This window comes from Simochromis diagramma, unplaced genomic scaffold (assembly GCF_900408965.1).
Source record: "Simochromis diagramma unplaced genomic scaffold, fSimDia1.1 OVJJ01000583.1, whole genome shotgun sequence".
NCBI classification, from domain to species: domain Eukaryota; kingdom Metazoa; phylum Chordata; class Actinopteri; order Cichliformes; family Cichlidae; genus Simochromis; species Simochromis diagramma.
In genome coordinates this window covers 2,844,311-2,859,450 of record NW_024387285.1, presented here as the reverse complement: position 1 = coordinate 2,859,450, position 15,140 = coordinate 2,844,311, and the positions used below count along the sequence as shown (strand labels likewise).

The 15,140-nt window shown below is 40.5% G+C and overlaps 1 protein-coding gene across 1 annotated transcript in view; it reads right to left on the bottom strand.

Moving 5' to 3' along the window:
• The window catches only part of fras1 (Fraser extracellular matrix complex subunit 1), a 198,592-nt gene that overhangs the window by 26,928 nt on the left and 156,524 nt on the right, over positions 1-15,140 (bottom strand). Inside the window, 8 exon segments of the mRNA XM_040003499.1 lie at positions 201-428; positions 1,320-1,460; positions 2,408-2,532; positions 7,857-8,036; positions 9,130-9,249; positions 10,784-10,972; positions 11,554-11,817; positions 14,923-15,079. Of these exon segments, the coding sequence (XP_039859433.1) occupies positions 201-428; positions 1,320-1,460; positions 2,408-2,532; positions 7,857-8,036; positions 9,130-9,249; positions 10,784-10,972; positions 11,554-11,817; positions 14,923-15,079 (1,404 nt within the window).

The window sequence follows — 15,140 nt, the reverse complement described above, 5'->3', positions numbered from 1 at the left end:
TCCGCCCTTTGCAAAAGCCCCCAGCTTCTGTCCTCACAAAGACAGAAGCACATGAATACACCCACAAATTCACAAAAGGTCAGAGCAGGCACACTCTCGCAGACATGCCCTCACTCTGCCATTTCAATCATCCCACTGTAATAAAACTCCAGAAGGTGCCTTTTATACACACACTGATACACTCACACACACACACACACCTCTTTTCCATCGTCCTCCACCATGAAGAGCAGGTTGGTGCTGTCGGTCACGGTGAAGGTGAAGCGGTCTTTGAGCGAGTTGGAGCCGTCGTGGTTGTAGCTGATGCGGTTCTGGTAGATGTCGTCCATGGTGAAGCTGCTGGTCTGTCGGTAGTGTTGGCCGTTGATGGTGCGCTCGATGGTGCCATGTCGAGGAGCCTGGACTACGCTGAAGACGACGGACTCCGCCTGGAGGAAGGTCGTGTTATAGGAGGGAAAATGCAGGGAAAGGAAGGACGGCTCAGTGATATCGTCTGCAATGTCTCCCTAGGATGAAGCTACATAAGGAGCCGTGTTTGTTCTGCACAACCAACAAACAGCCAAGCATGCAAAATAGTGTAAACTCAAATTCAGGAATCAGCTTCAAAATATCTATCTAGTGCCGGACTTTAACATCACTTTCGGGTGTTATTCTCTAAAATTCTACAGTGAAGCAGTAGAAAATAAATCTTCAAGTTGTTACTGAGAATTACAGATTTATGGGATTAACAGTGTTGGATTATCCCTTAAACCGGCTGCTTAGTTTAGCCAGCTTAGGTAATGATCTCAAAATAAATATTCAGATTTTCTAAACTGGTAACTGTACTGCTTTGATATCATTCCAAACATGATGCCAATTAGTTTGCGAATCATACCAAGCTTCAAAGATATTATCTGTTTATATTGTGCAGCTCATAAAGCGAATCAGATGCTTAAAGAAGGAAAAAGGCAAAAGAGCTCATTGAAATTACTTCATATAAATTTTATACATATTATTAACTCAATATATGAGTTATATATTAACAATATATGCAGCAGAGGATGGAGAGCAACATTTGCCTTTGTTTAGCCTTAATTAAAGCAGAAGCATGAGTGTGAATGCTGCAGAAATCAGTGCTCGAATGCTTTATTTTGACCTCAGTTACACATTTGAAAAGTTTTTTGTTTTGTTTTCCTTTAAGATCTTCTGAAGTGCTCAAAGCGTCTCTGTCATCGTTCCCTCTACAGAAGGTGACACCTGATTCCTATCATGATGTCACGCATATACTGTAATTAAAGCTGTGAAAGATTTGCAGAAAACGACTGTAGCCAGTGTGTTACCTCTGTGTCCGCATCGGTGGCTTTCAGCTCAAACTCAGTGATGGTCTTTCTTACACCCTCCTGCACCCTCATGCCAGGGACCTGAAGAAGAGGCAGGGAGTCGTCCACAGGCTTGATGGTGATGTAGAAAGTCTGGGCAACCTGATGACAAAGAACAAATAATAAGATGATGAAACTGTTACACACATGCGTCACCAAAAATACATCCTGTCATCAACGTCCTACTTTCCACCGAAAACTTTCTCAACAATTCAGCAAATGGAAAAGTCTCATTATGATGAAAAAGTTTAACCCCAGATGGCATAACCCAAATACCACAAACTGCATTAATACAGAATTGGCATGCCCTCAAGCAATCCCATCTCCTCGCAGGGACAGAACAATATTCTGCTTTGGTATCATTAAAATACCCCCCCCCCTCTAATCTTAAAGCAAAACACTTGATTATAAATATGCAGCAGTTCTCAGTTCTCAGGCTTCTCAGAGTTAGCAAAAGTACAAAAGGGCTACACAACTTCATCAACTAGCACAGTGGCCACAAAGCTTCCACACACTGCAGTCAGCCAGGCGTGAAGGCCAAATGACCTTTTTCACATGTTTACTCGAGTCCTTGTGATCCTCATTAGTTCGGATTAGCGAGGCAGATTTATGCATGAGGTGACCCGGGACAGGAAGCTGCCACTTTCTTGCTGTTATAAAAGCTTTAGAGTTTGTTAGATTTTTAGATTTCTTTCATATCTTTCAATTTTATGACATCGTTAAGGTTTTTTAATTAAGCTAAGCTTTTAAGTGATCAGAAAACATTTCTCTTTCTGGTTTTCTTTCTTAATTCCTGCCAACAGCTTGTTTTCTGCACCATTTAAGGTTGTTCCCTGCACTTGAGCTTAAAGGTCCCTCTTTGGACACACAAGGACTGCTGACTTATTTCTTGGCTAAACCGGGAACAAAGTTATTTGTCTTTAGGAAGAACATATAACATTTCAGAGCTTCTGTTGTAGTCAGTAGATATCTGCATCAAGACCTCCTTCATGAATGGATTTCAAAATGTGTTAAGCTACCAGGTATTGTAAAAATCTTCTGCCATTCACCTCATTTGTCCCGTCGGACACAGTGAAGGAGAACTGGTCAGCATGTTTCTCTTCTTCACTGCTGTGGACGTACTGGATGCTGCGTGATGCCAGGTCAGCCTGTGTGAAGGTGCTGATCCTGGTGCCTAAAGAGACAAAAGAGAGACAAGTAGTCGTTAAGCCCAAAAACGTCCATTATGTTTGTTATTTCATCTTTCATATTTTGGTATGAGATGGTTTTACACTGCTAAAAAAAATAGGTTATGCTTGATGATCACAGCATAACACAAAGTTGGTTATACTTAAATCTGTCCAATTAAGAAGCAGAAACCACTGTGAGTCTATTTCAACCTCGTTAGTTTAATATTAAAACAACAGCAGGTGCAAAACTACAAAACTCTGGAACAGGGACTGGCTTGGCAGACCGTTGCTCTCTCCTGATCCCTCCTGATTGATTTTTGTCTACCTTTGATTTTCTTTGTGTTCATTCTGGTGTCCATTCCACCAACTCTGGTGGTCTCGGGCAAATGCCAGTTCAATAAAGTGAGAAACTTCAGATTAAAACCCAGTGGGAAACATAATCAGGTTTGTCTGCAACAATCCAGCATCACTCAGCATGAAACTAAAGGTGACTGTCTTAAAAACAAGAACTTCCCAGGAGTTCTGTTATCCTCGCTTATTGTGGATGCAAAGACCTGATGCAGCCATTCGTAAGAACGCATTTATGGTTATTCCTGACATACAAAGTGTGCAACAGACACATTACATAGTTATCTATGATGTGCATTAATGAAGAAAAGGACAGAACTTCTTCTGAATTTCCATTTTCATTGATTTCCAGCTGTGATATTTCATTTTCCAACATTTTCACATCGGACAGTTTAACAAACCCATAATATTATCGCATAAATTGCGATATTAAATAAAACAAGGAGTCAAACAGAAAAACAAACAAACAAGAAAAATGGTTTTAAATCCTGATTTGTATCAGCTTCCAGTTAACTGGTAGCTGATACAAATCAGGCGCAAGAAAATGAGAGAAAGAGCGCTGAATTAGAAAAATGATCCTACCAGCTTCAAGAAAAAGAAGGTGAAAGGAGAAAGAACGGGCTCTCCAAGACAAAAAGAATCAGGAGCTCCAAGAAAAGCTTGATGAAGCTCTGGAAAAAAATTAAAGAAATCCAACAAGACAAGAAACAACAGCCCATAGAGCAGAGAGACATGCAGAGCAAACTCCAAGGCATGGAGGAAAAATACAAAGCGCTGCAGGTAAAGCGTAAGAAAACTCTGCACAAAAATCAACAGTTGCTTCAAGACAAGAAGCAAATGGAAATGAAACAGAAACAAAAGGACTCCAAGCTTGAAGAGATGGAGGAAAAACACAGATTGCTCCAAATAAAGCTCGATAAAACAGTGCACAGAAATAAAGAGTTGCTTCAAGAAAAAGACCAACAGAAAATACAACAGGAAGAAGAAAAACTTATTCTCCAGAAGAAAAATCAAACACTCCAAGAATTGTATAATGAAACGAAGTACAAAACAACTGTACTGGAAGGAGAAAAGAAAAAAGTGCTCAGAGATGCAGCATCGCATCAATGAAATGCTGAGAAACAACACAGAACTTGAGAAACTTTCCAACAATTTGAAGTACAAAAACACTGAAATCCAGGCGCAAAAACAACAACAGAAAACACACGAAGACCTGCAGCGTAGACTTCAAGAAATCCAGAAGAGAAACCAGCATTTAGAAGACATGCACAAGAAAGCAGAACAGAGAAATACAGATATGCACAAAGCAAAGCGAATGGAGGAGGCAACAGTTAAAGAACTGAAAGACAAGCTTGAAGGAAAACAAGAAGAATTAGAAGACATGGTGAAATGATGCAACAAACTTGAGAAAGAAAACGCAGAAACAGTCGATGAGCTGAAAACCCTCATCCGAGCAGAAAACACTGCTCGTGCAACAGTGTCTGAAAAAGAAGGGAAAACGCCTCCACTGGTTCTGGAGGGACACTGCTGCTCCTCACCTGATGTAACCTCGTTTTCTTCCACCTCTATTCCATCTTAATTTTCACCACTCCTTCTCCCCTCCCTCCTTCATCCTTTTTTCACCCTCACCCCCCCGACCAGTCCCGGCAGTTGACTGCCCCCTCCTGAGCCTGGTTCTGCCACAAGTTTCTCCTTTAGCTTTCTTTCATTTTAAAAGGAGTTTTTCCTATCCACTGTCGCCTGGTGCTTGCTCAGAGGGGATTGTTGGGGGTTTCTCTCCTCTCTCTTTTTCCTTCTTTTTACCCTCTCTTATCCCTCTCTTTTTGCCCCATCTACATTCCCTTTACCCTCTTCTTTTCACCCCCCTACCACATAATATACATAATATACATAACTTGTATCCCAGAAGGAATTAACACTAGATGGGTAGAAACAAGTTTCAAAGACTAGAAATGAAAGCATGTGAGTCCTACAATCTAAGCTCGTTTCACCGATAGGTGATGTTACATTTTAAACCAGGCACTTCATTACAGACTGTCATTGTACGGAGGTACATTACATAACATGAAAATGGATTTCTCGTGCCGCAGGTGACCTCGCTGCGAAGGTATTAACTTGTTGAATAATTTAGTTATTTCTCACCACAGAGGGGAGGGAATTTCACAAAGTTAAAAAAAAATTAAAACTTGTAAACATTACACGAGAAGGCAATAACTCATTCAACATGCCAACAACGCATCGAGGAAATAAAGACATCTCAGCATCAGCTCTCTTCATGTCATCTATTGACAGCAAAATGAGCGCAATTCTGTGGTCTTCCTGGCTTTTGGCATCTACTCCTCAGCTGAAGGTTTATACATCATTATAATCAGGACAGGCAGGCTGGGAGACAGATCCAATATTCTCAGTCAGTGATGAAAACCAAGCTTTTTTTTAGCTCCATCATATTTAAGCAAATTACATTTTCCATTTGTCCTGACAGGGAATAGCAGAAAATGCCACATTTTGTTTAAACATGGGCTGAATGCTATGCAGGTTAACATCGGAGCTGATACCGTGGTACAAAACACAGCAGAAATCATTCCTATTTTCACACGTGAAGTCAAAACTTTCTGGGAAGTTGAGTATATTGGATGTTTAATGGTTCTAGAGACTGTCTGATGTTAGTTTAAGTCTGAATCTGATCTGCTTATCTGTCTAGTTGTGGTCTGCACAGATGTCCGGTTTTTAGAAATAATTCAAGGGCAATAGTGTAATATTTTGTATTTATTTCCTTTTCTTTGTCCTTCCTTAAGAAATTTGTATTGAAATAAAAACAAGAGCAAAGGCTTTTATTTTGTCCTGCTGAAACCCACGTTACTGTACTTGACATAATTCTTTTTTATTTATACAGATATGCAGATATACTACATGTGTACAATTCATCTCATTGTTTAAATGTTTAATAATAAAGTACATGAATATTATATATTATAGTAAAGTATATTTCCTATTAACTAGGCACTGTAAAAAGTGACAAAAACATTGAAAAAATCCATGACCGATTACGCAGAAAAAACAGAATTGGGCTGAAAGGTCTGTTGCTTTATTACGTATTCAGGTTGTGTATCATGTTTTTAAAAAAAGAAACAAAGTAACTAAGTAATAAAGCAATTACTTTTGAAAATAAGAAATCGGTAAAGCAACAGGATTACTTTCTTGGAGAAGTAATCAGTAATTAGTAACTAATTACTATTTTAAAAGATGTGTTGTGTCGTTTAATATAGTCATAGTTTCTAAGTTATTAAGGAAGCAGTTCACCCATCGGCTGTGGGAGGTGAATATTTCTACTCTAATGAGCAACATGAGGCAAAAGGAAGACACCATTACCTGACCAAAGTTAACCTGGCCGATGGATCTGACTGAAATCTTTCCTTCTTTAATGTGGCAGAAAAAGGGCTACACACTCAACTTCAAGCTTTATCAGAATTTTAAACTTTAGGATCAAACAACATAAGCTGTATCTACTTCTGTCATTTATTAGGAAGCTTGAGCTACGCCTCAAACTAGTGTCTAAAACAAAGCTGCAAAAATCATTTGAGGAGGTGAGGCAGGTTACTGTGTCAGCATTTTGCGAGACAGGTGCCTTTTGGCAAACACTCAGCTGGAGAGGTGTGTCATAACCTCAGTCATTTAATAAGCCCCTTGAAAACATTGGCTTTGAGAGCGGGAGCTGAAAGGGAGCATTCATCTCTTTGTGCTGTTACCTTGACATTCCTCGTATGCTGACAAGCTTCCCATAGGGGCAGTGGGCTAGCTGTGCGTGTTAGCATGGTGTGACAGACTGGCTGAATGGCTAGCAGTAATTATCCGGTGCTGCTCTGTGGCTCAGAGGTGATCTGATGCTTGAAGATCGGGGAGCAGTGTTAACATCCAGCTCGTTAACATGCTGCAAGCACTCGTGTGGGGAATCCGATCAGCCGGGGCTGAAATCCTCAACAGCACGGAAGCTAATAATCACCTCTCTGTGATCGGAGGATGCATCAGCATCTCCGTTTCCTCCAAATCTAGATTCACCTCAGTTATTCCTTTTTTGTTTTCTCTTTATTGCATCACAAGATGAGAATTTTAGTTGTGGCTGCAGTCATTTGAAGTTTGTTTGTGTCACAAGAAGCAGAAAGACAGAGTGCGTGAGGGTGTCTGTTTTGTAGAGGGCAGCAGGAATAGAACAGAAATAATGGATGGAGGAACTGGAGCAAGCTTCATTACAGCTCCGTCTGTGTGTGGAGTCAGTTATCATATACAGAAGGGAACGAGTCTCCATCTACAGAGTTTGTGATGAGATTTGGTTTTGGAAAGTTTTTGGTTCCATTTTCTTTTTTTATTGTAGTGAAGTCGGGTTTTTGTGATTAAGTTCTTAGCTCCCTGCTTTAGTTTTATTGTCGTCCTCCCCGGTGTTCCCCTGACTCTCTTGGTATTTGATGCATGAAGGTTTCCTCAGCTCAGCTCTCGTGCTGCCACACCCTGTCGTGACTTTTTTTAAAAAATACTTCTACTACCATCACACCGACAGGCACTTTAGAATCACCAATTGACAAGCATGTCTTTGGACAGGCTCAAACCGGAGAGGTGATCAATGCACCACAGCGCTGCACACCCCTGGAAACTTTGGGGAAAAAGCCATTGGTTGGTGTTGGTTGCCAGGTGAAATCAGGGTCTGCTGCACCAAAAACATAAGTGTAATTGCTTTGGTAGCAATCAGAATGCCATAGTCACCTGCAGTTTGCATGCAGGATGCCAACTACTCACCGAGCAGTTGAAAAAGTTTGGTTTGGTTTAGTGTTTGGCTGTCACCTTTGCTTTTGCACCCTCTGTGTCAGCCCCTTGTGCATATGTAATCACGCCTTTCCCTGTGCTTTGCCTCACAAACAGCATGCACACCTGACTTTCTGTACAGTATGGAATTAGCTTCTAAAAACACTGACATATAGGCCTGGTCTACCTGGACTGGCAGTATGCTCGAGGTGCCCCAGGCTCGTCTGTTTGGTGACACGGTAGATGAGCTCGCCCGGCTCGCTGTCCTGGTCGCTGGCTGACAGCTGCAGCGTGGTCAGCTTCTTCACTGAGTTTTCATCAAGCACCAGGCCTTTGTTTACCACTACAGATGGAGGGAGATGGTCCTCTGCAAGATAAAATAAATAAGGTCAGTATAAAAAGAAAAGGAGCAGAGAGAAGAAAAAAATTCCCCCGTCAAGCTAAGATTTATCAGTAAAACCTGGCTTTTGGCAGCGTTTGGGAAAACAATTCATCCAAAAGGAAATCAAAGTATTAAGAATCAGTTTCTTATCCTGGTAAAAGGGAGAAAGGATGGACTATAGCAGAGGAGGTGAAATAAGCTGAGATTTATATAGACCGAGAACGACAGTTTCATATCAGGAGGTGTGAAAAAGTGATATAGGTTTGAAAGATGTAAAAAAAAGGATAGAAAAGAGTGAGAGAAGGGCAAAGAAGTCATCAGAGGGCAGTACGGCAGGAAGAGATATGGAAGGAGAGCTTCCCTGTAGTCACATCTGAGAGGGTGCAATAAACAGAAAAGTGAAAAAGGTGAGAAAATAATAGGCTAAAAAGAGAGCTGCAAAAGATATGAGAGAGTCGGGATGCTGCTCAACCATGAGGGAAAGGCAATCCTTCAATATCCAGTAGCTTCTCATGTGGACACTGGATTCAACCTGCTGAACCAGTGCAATAGTTGGTTTTATCCCCAGAAGGAAGCGAGAGGAAGCTTTTTAGATGGAAACGGTGACAATAAAAATGTGCGCAGCTGAGTTTTCAAGGTTTATCATGGCTCAGAATGGGTCTTTGGCAGTTGACTACCCACAACTGCAAAATAAGTCTGCGTAGTTTAAAATAAAAATGCATCTTTTTTTTCTTTTCTCACAATCTCAAAAAGAATAGTGTCATTTATATATGAAAATAATTGCATTACAGTGATAAGAAGAAAATCGCTGTAGCGAATGAAATTTACAAATTTCTGAGAATGTCGATTAAAAACCCAAAACGAGCTCATTTAACATGCGAAAGCTAACAAGCTGTAAAAGTGGGTTATAAATAACATGACTGCACACAATTCGTATTCAGGACGTATGCAGGATGCAGCATCACATCAGTAACCACGCCTGAGACGGAGGGATAAATCTGCAGTAATTGCCTTCTCGTCTCCACCAAATGAAAGAACACTTCAGTCCCTGCTTTGCAGAGGGTGGAGGAAACCCTACCGAGCACACTGATGAAGAAGGACTGGTCGATCAGTTTGTTGCCCTCCGGATCGAGCAGGTTGAACTTGAACGACAGGCTTCCTCCTTTCTCCCCCTTCTCGTGGCTGTACTGCAGCAGGCCTGAAGGACAGAGACAAGCACTCGGTGTCAAAGCTTCTGACTTCATGCAAAAGTGTAACTGCTGGGAATAATTAAACTCCAATGAATCACACGACCTTAGAGCTAAATTACTGTGAGCGAAACTAGAAAGCACTGAGAGCTTTGAATGCGTCTTCTACGCTTTTATTTTGTCTTATCACTAAGTTTTTGAATTACATTCAAACAATGAGTGAACTGAATTTAGCAGAAATGTGGTTTAAAATTACATTTTGATAAATGTACACTGCAAACCACCTGTGACCTTTTCTGCATTTTGTATTCTTGCCCATGTCTGGGTGAAAGCAGCAATAAAACTGGAGCAATTTTTACTCTGCCATCAAGCTGTGCAAGTTAAGAGTTCATCAATAAATACCTCTTGCTTCTCAACCCACCCCTCTGCCATTATCTTACCTCCAACAACAAAACTAAGAACTAAGATAATAAAGTGCATACACAGTTAGCTGTAGCCACTGTGACATCACCAAGTTAAAATGACCTGTTATAGGGTATTGATGGGGCATTTAACCTCTAAGGTGGTCCCGAGACGCCACGTCAGGACATGTTTGTGACTTAAGGACGCATGCGTTGAGGTATCAGTCGAGGTTAAATTGCTCTGAACAGGATCTCAGGACTGTATTACACATGACCTTTGTTCAGTGATGGTCAATCACAGTGGACATAGCTTCCTTTAATGCTCTCTCAAACCACTTCCTTTCTCTGTCTTAAATGTGAACCTCTATATCCTCAAAATAGTGTCTTGTCTTGTCCTTTCCATGCACATGCACATCTGGGGCTTGTATTGAAGAGCTGAAACTTCAGGCTCTCCTGTATTTGCTCTGCACGTGCGGAGTGGTTGTTTGCTCTCTCCTGTGTATTAAATCCAAGCACTCTTCACTGCACTGCACACCATACCAACATTTATCAGTCCAGCTGCATTCGACTCAAGGACTTTAGTCTACCATGACCCGGACGCCTGAGCTGAAAGTGTGAAAGCATATCCCGTTTTATAATCTATTAAAGGGTCCATAATTTATAATGTTGTATTCATTCAATCTTTAAACTACAGGTCAAGACCACCTTTGTCACAAAGGAGATGAGCATTGGGTTAGATGCTTAAAATATGGGCTATAACAGTGGCTTTGATACTTTTACTTTATGTTCTACAACATAAAACATTTTAAGTAATTTGCTAACAAATTGCTAAATTACAGAAATTGTTGTAACAGGCAACATCATCGCAGCAAATGCAGGAGTTTTACTTCATCTGTAGCCTGACGTGTTTCTTTTGCTGATACGATATCCTTATATGTTGCTACCTTCCACATTGGCCTGCAAAAGACATCATGTCACTTTATCTGCTGGTTCCTGCTGGTCACTGGGAAAAACGCAGGATTAAAGCAGTTGTTCCAAACCTAGAGGTGACATCCATCTTTTATATGCAGTCTAAGATAAAGCAAAGACCGAAAACTGTGGGACATCTGTGCAAAGTTACAACAATAAAAACTAAAGCTGGCACCTTTGTTGACGTCCTCCTGAGTGAAGCTCTGAATGGGACCTCTCACAGAAACGCTCTCCGCTCGGCTGCTCCTGTTGAGCTGCAGCTTGCCGACTGGGGGGTCTTTGGTCAAGATGTACCGGAGCTTCAGGTGGTCTGAGTCGATGTCAGTACCTTTCAGATTCTGCTCTGTGATCTTAGATGATGACCCTGAAAAAGTACAGAAATCTCAGTGATCAAATTTTACTTTATATTTATTTGATGACTTTATTTATTTGATTGGATTCTTTTTTTTTCCAACTGAAAATACAAGAGCTGCTTAAACTCACTTGCAGAGACTGAGAAATACTCTTGAAACAAAAACCTTAACAAGGCCTTAATTTGTCTTTTAGCAACCCATAAAAAACCCCAAATATTTCCCCACACACGAAAAGCTGGACATAACAAATAAAATAGGAAGAAAAAAGTGGAAACTATTAAAAATGGGGCACTACAGCGTATCATAATACATTCATGTGAATAATTACTAATCAGCTGAGGGTTTTTTTAATAAAAACAACACTATTTTAACGTAGTTTCTCACTCTAAGCAGGGGAACTATGAACAAACTGAGTTAGGAGGAAGAAGAGAAAAACAAGAGGCTATAAGCGTGAAAAGAAAAACTACTGAGTTTATTTATGATTGTAAAAGTATTCTGACTGGTGTCCCCGGGCGTCTGGTTTAACCTGAGATGAGTCAACATCTCATTAAACACAGACATATCGTTTATTACTGCATTTCTTGACTCTCACCTGCTGGAAGCTGCAGTCCTCTGTTGACGGTCATTCGAGGCCCCTCGCTCCTCGTGACGTCCATCGTGAACTCCAGGCGGCCCGTGTGGGTGTGAATGCCATCGGTGAGGGTGAAGGCCATCTCGTCTACTCCCCCGCTGACAGTTTCAGGCGTGTAAACCAGCAGCTGATCCACCACATCCTGATAGGTGAAGGTGGAGCCCTGCGTTAGGACGCGACCGTTCTCCAGTGGCTGGGAGTAGAACTGCCGCCTGCGGAGCTTGCCTAGGGGAATAAAAAATAAACCAAGCTCAGATTGTGAAGTGGGTGTAAGTGGGGGAGTGGTAACTGAATAAGTACATCTTTTTAATTGCTCTGATTATCTAAGTCAAATGGAGGATGTTTGAGTTTTTCATGCAGCACATGAAAGACAAGAAAGCTCTTTGTAGAACCTAATGAGACATTTTAGATTCCTCTAAATTACCCTGCTTCTTAAATCAAAGCCCAGGTTTAAATAGGATTTAAGTCCAAATCCTGCAGCGTGAAGAGGGGACACACAGACGTACACCCTCATTTATTCCCTCCCACACATTCCCTCTTCTTCTTCTTCTTTTTTTTAAACGTCTGCAGTGAAACGTTTCTGCACTGTTTAAAAGCAGAAGATGAACAAATCAAACACTTCCACCAATCTTCTATGGAGGATTTAAAAAATCATTAATTAAATCAAATACAACCCCAATTTCCAAAAAAATGTTGAAATGCTGTGTAAAAAAATGAAAAAATGATTTGCATATTAAACCTATGAAAATATTTTCCTCTCCAAATATTTTCAGAGCTTGCAGTCAATTTATTATCTATTGCCCTGCAGTATTTATTTTCACTGGATTTTCTTTTTTTAAATGAATCTTTTATTTTGTCAGTGTAAATCCATCGTTGGGGTATCCCCATGTTATTTGCATAAAGATTAATTCATAGAGTTTGAGACTGTTTGGCACTAATTACCTGAAAATTATGTGCATTTAGAAATTTCTCTTGGCCTTGGACTGCTTCGACAGCACGAGGTCTACAAGTGCGTGCACATTTGCTGGAGTGTTGCTGCAACCTGGCGTCTTTATTAGGCTTGAAGGGGTCTCTCATACTTCCTCTAAGATAAATAGATCGTTGTAGGGGTGTGTGTGTGTGTGTGTGTGGACAGTGGAGAGGTGGCCAGTTAAAAAGACGAGCTGACTGGGAGTCATCGACACGTCTGAAATCACTCATCTCCCGCTCTGTCCCATCAACCGTTCACGCCGGTGGTTTTATGGCGGAGGCACGCTTGGTTTCACCAGCTGCTTTATGGTGCTTTAACTGAGAGGGGGGGGGAGATGTCCCAGACCAGGTGTCTGTTGGGGTGGGTGAGGAGTATGGGAGGAGTGATAGTTGAAGACAGCATCGAGTTAGTATCAAATGGACATCTAATCCAAATGACTAATTTGCATGATCAAGACCAGGAATTCAGAAGTGTCAGTCGGAGATTGCCTTTGCATTAACAAAGCTCCTTAAATCCTTAAATACAAAACAGTCAGTTAGAGAGAATACCTTTAAGTTTTCTCAGCCAGTTGGGTCATTATGGCGTTAAAATAAAAATCGTAACATGTAAAGAACAAATGAGATCCTGTGAAACAGGGTTTATATTCCGCCATCTTTCACGACTTTGTAAACTTTGCTAAAATTGGGTTAGAAGACATTTTTGCTGTGACTAAGTGCTGTATACTTGTCTTAAAAAAATGTGTTTTTCGTGAAGCAATTTCTTTTGGTCTACCAGACTGTGGCAGGCGGAGAGAAAATTCAATTTGGGACGGTGAGAGGGCGTCAGAAAAACAAAGTGTTTGGAGGTCAGTTGATTTGAGTTTGTGTCGCTGTGTCATGTGAGGAATGGCTGCAGTCAGAATGCAGCGCTGCAGCGGGCGGCCGCTGTGTTTGTCTTGTTTTAAACTGTTTGGGTGTCGGAAATAAGAGTAATGTGTTTATGACTCTGTGTGTGTCTGTTCATCTCTATCACGTCCAGAACTATTTACTATCAACATGCCAGGTACCTCTTAACATAACTCTCTCCTGAGCTCTGTGTTAGGTTTTGTGTGTGTGCAGATCTAAAGTATGTGAGATATTTTAATATACTCACTGCACATCACTGCATATTTTTCCATGTTTACCTGCTGGGTTGCTGCTGTGTTAACACATAATTCTGTTTTTGAAGCGTCTCTGTTGCTTTCATATTTGAAAAACATACATGATGCCATATGAACTGGTGAATAAGCAAATGGACTTTAAGAGGAAGAATAACTAAACATATCTCAAAAGCATCTGTTTGTTTATCTAAGTAACAGTAAAATTGCATAATTTCCTCAGGGATTAATAAAGTATTCTGATTCTGAAATCAAAGGGACTGTTCTAATTGCACTTTTTTGGGCTCATAATCCCACCAATTTTGATAAAATCCCCAACATCACTGGCTGAAATGCAGCTCTGAACCATTAAAGAGCTGGACAGATGTAGACAGTCACTGTTGTACCTCTCGCCTCCTCCGTACATCCCGAAGATGATTTGAACCAAAACCTTCGATTTCTAAGGATACAATTTAAAATTGGTTCTTTGCTAAATTCTCTGTTATGTGTAGACAGTCCTCTGAAAACAGCCAGGTAATAGGACTGTACTGAAAATGAGTGAAGAAACAGCCAATGGCAAAAAAAAAAAAACAAAACTTTGACAAACCACTAGGAAGCCCAGAGAAGTACCGTTCAAGTCCACTTAAAAATACAAGAAAATCTTGCTCCTTGGAAGCAAAACATAAAGAAATGAAGGGTGAGTCAAGAGCACTCTATAATAGAGAGCAAAAAGCAATAAAAATGTCAAGTTTATATAGATGAACTCAGTTTTAGCCAAAAAACTTGCTAAAGCTATAAATCACTTCAGCTGTTAGCTACGTTAGCAGCTAGCTACATGTGAGTAATCAAATCAAGCTTTTAGCTGAAAATAATGGATAAATAATTGCAATAAAGTTAGCTAGGGCTATGAAGAAGATTGTGTACATTTTCTAAATCGAGACCTATCAGTTAAATTGCCTAATAATTAAAACAATAAAATTTAAGTTTATTAACTAGCAGTATGAATTAGCAAAGGAAAACTGTTAGCTAACTGCTAGACAAATGCACTAAGTTAGTAACATCTAGTAAACTGAGCAACAGCTAAAAGTAGTTTATAATAACAGGTTATTACTTATAGACAGAAAGAAATAGTTTTTAGTAAGCTGAAAGTAATCTGCTGCTTTAAAATGAATTCTGATAGACAGACTTAACAATGAAAGGTGCAGTTGAAGGACAGCCTTTACAGGCCAATGCAGTCTGTGCTCACCATAGCTGGGAATTCTGATAATAGTGAAGAGGATCTCGTTCTCTGGTGTGTCCTGATCGTGGACGCTGAGCGAGGAGTTGGTGATGACAACTCCAGAGTTTTCCTCTATATGGATGCTGCTGACGGACACCACCGGCTCTTTGTCCTCTTTACTCTGCTGAAAGACAATAAAATAAAGACATCTTTTAATATTTGTGGAATAACTACATTGTTCCTCA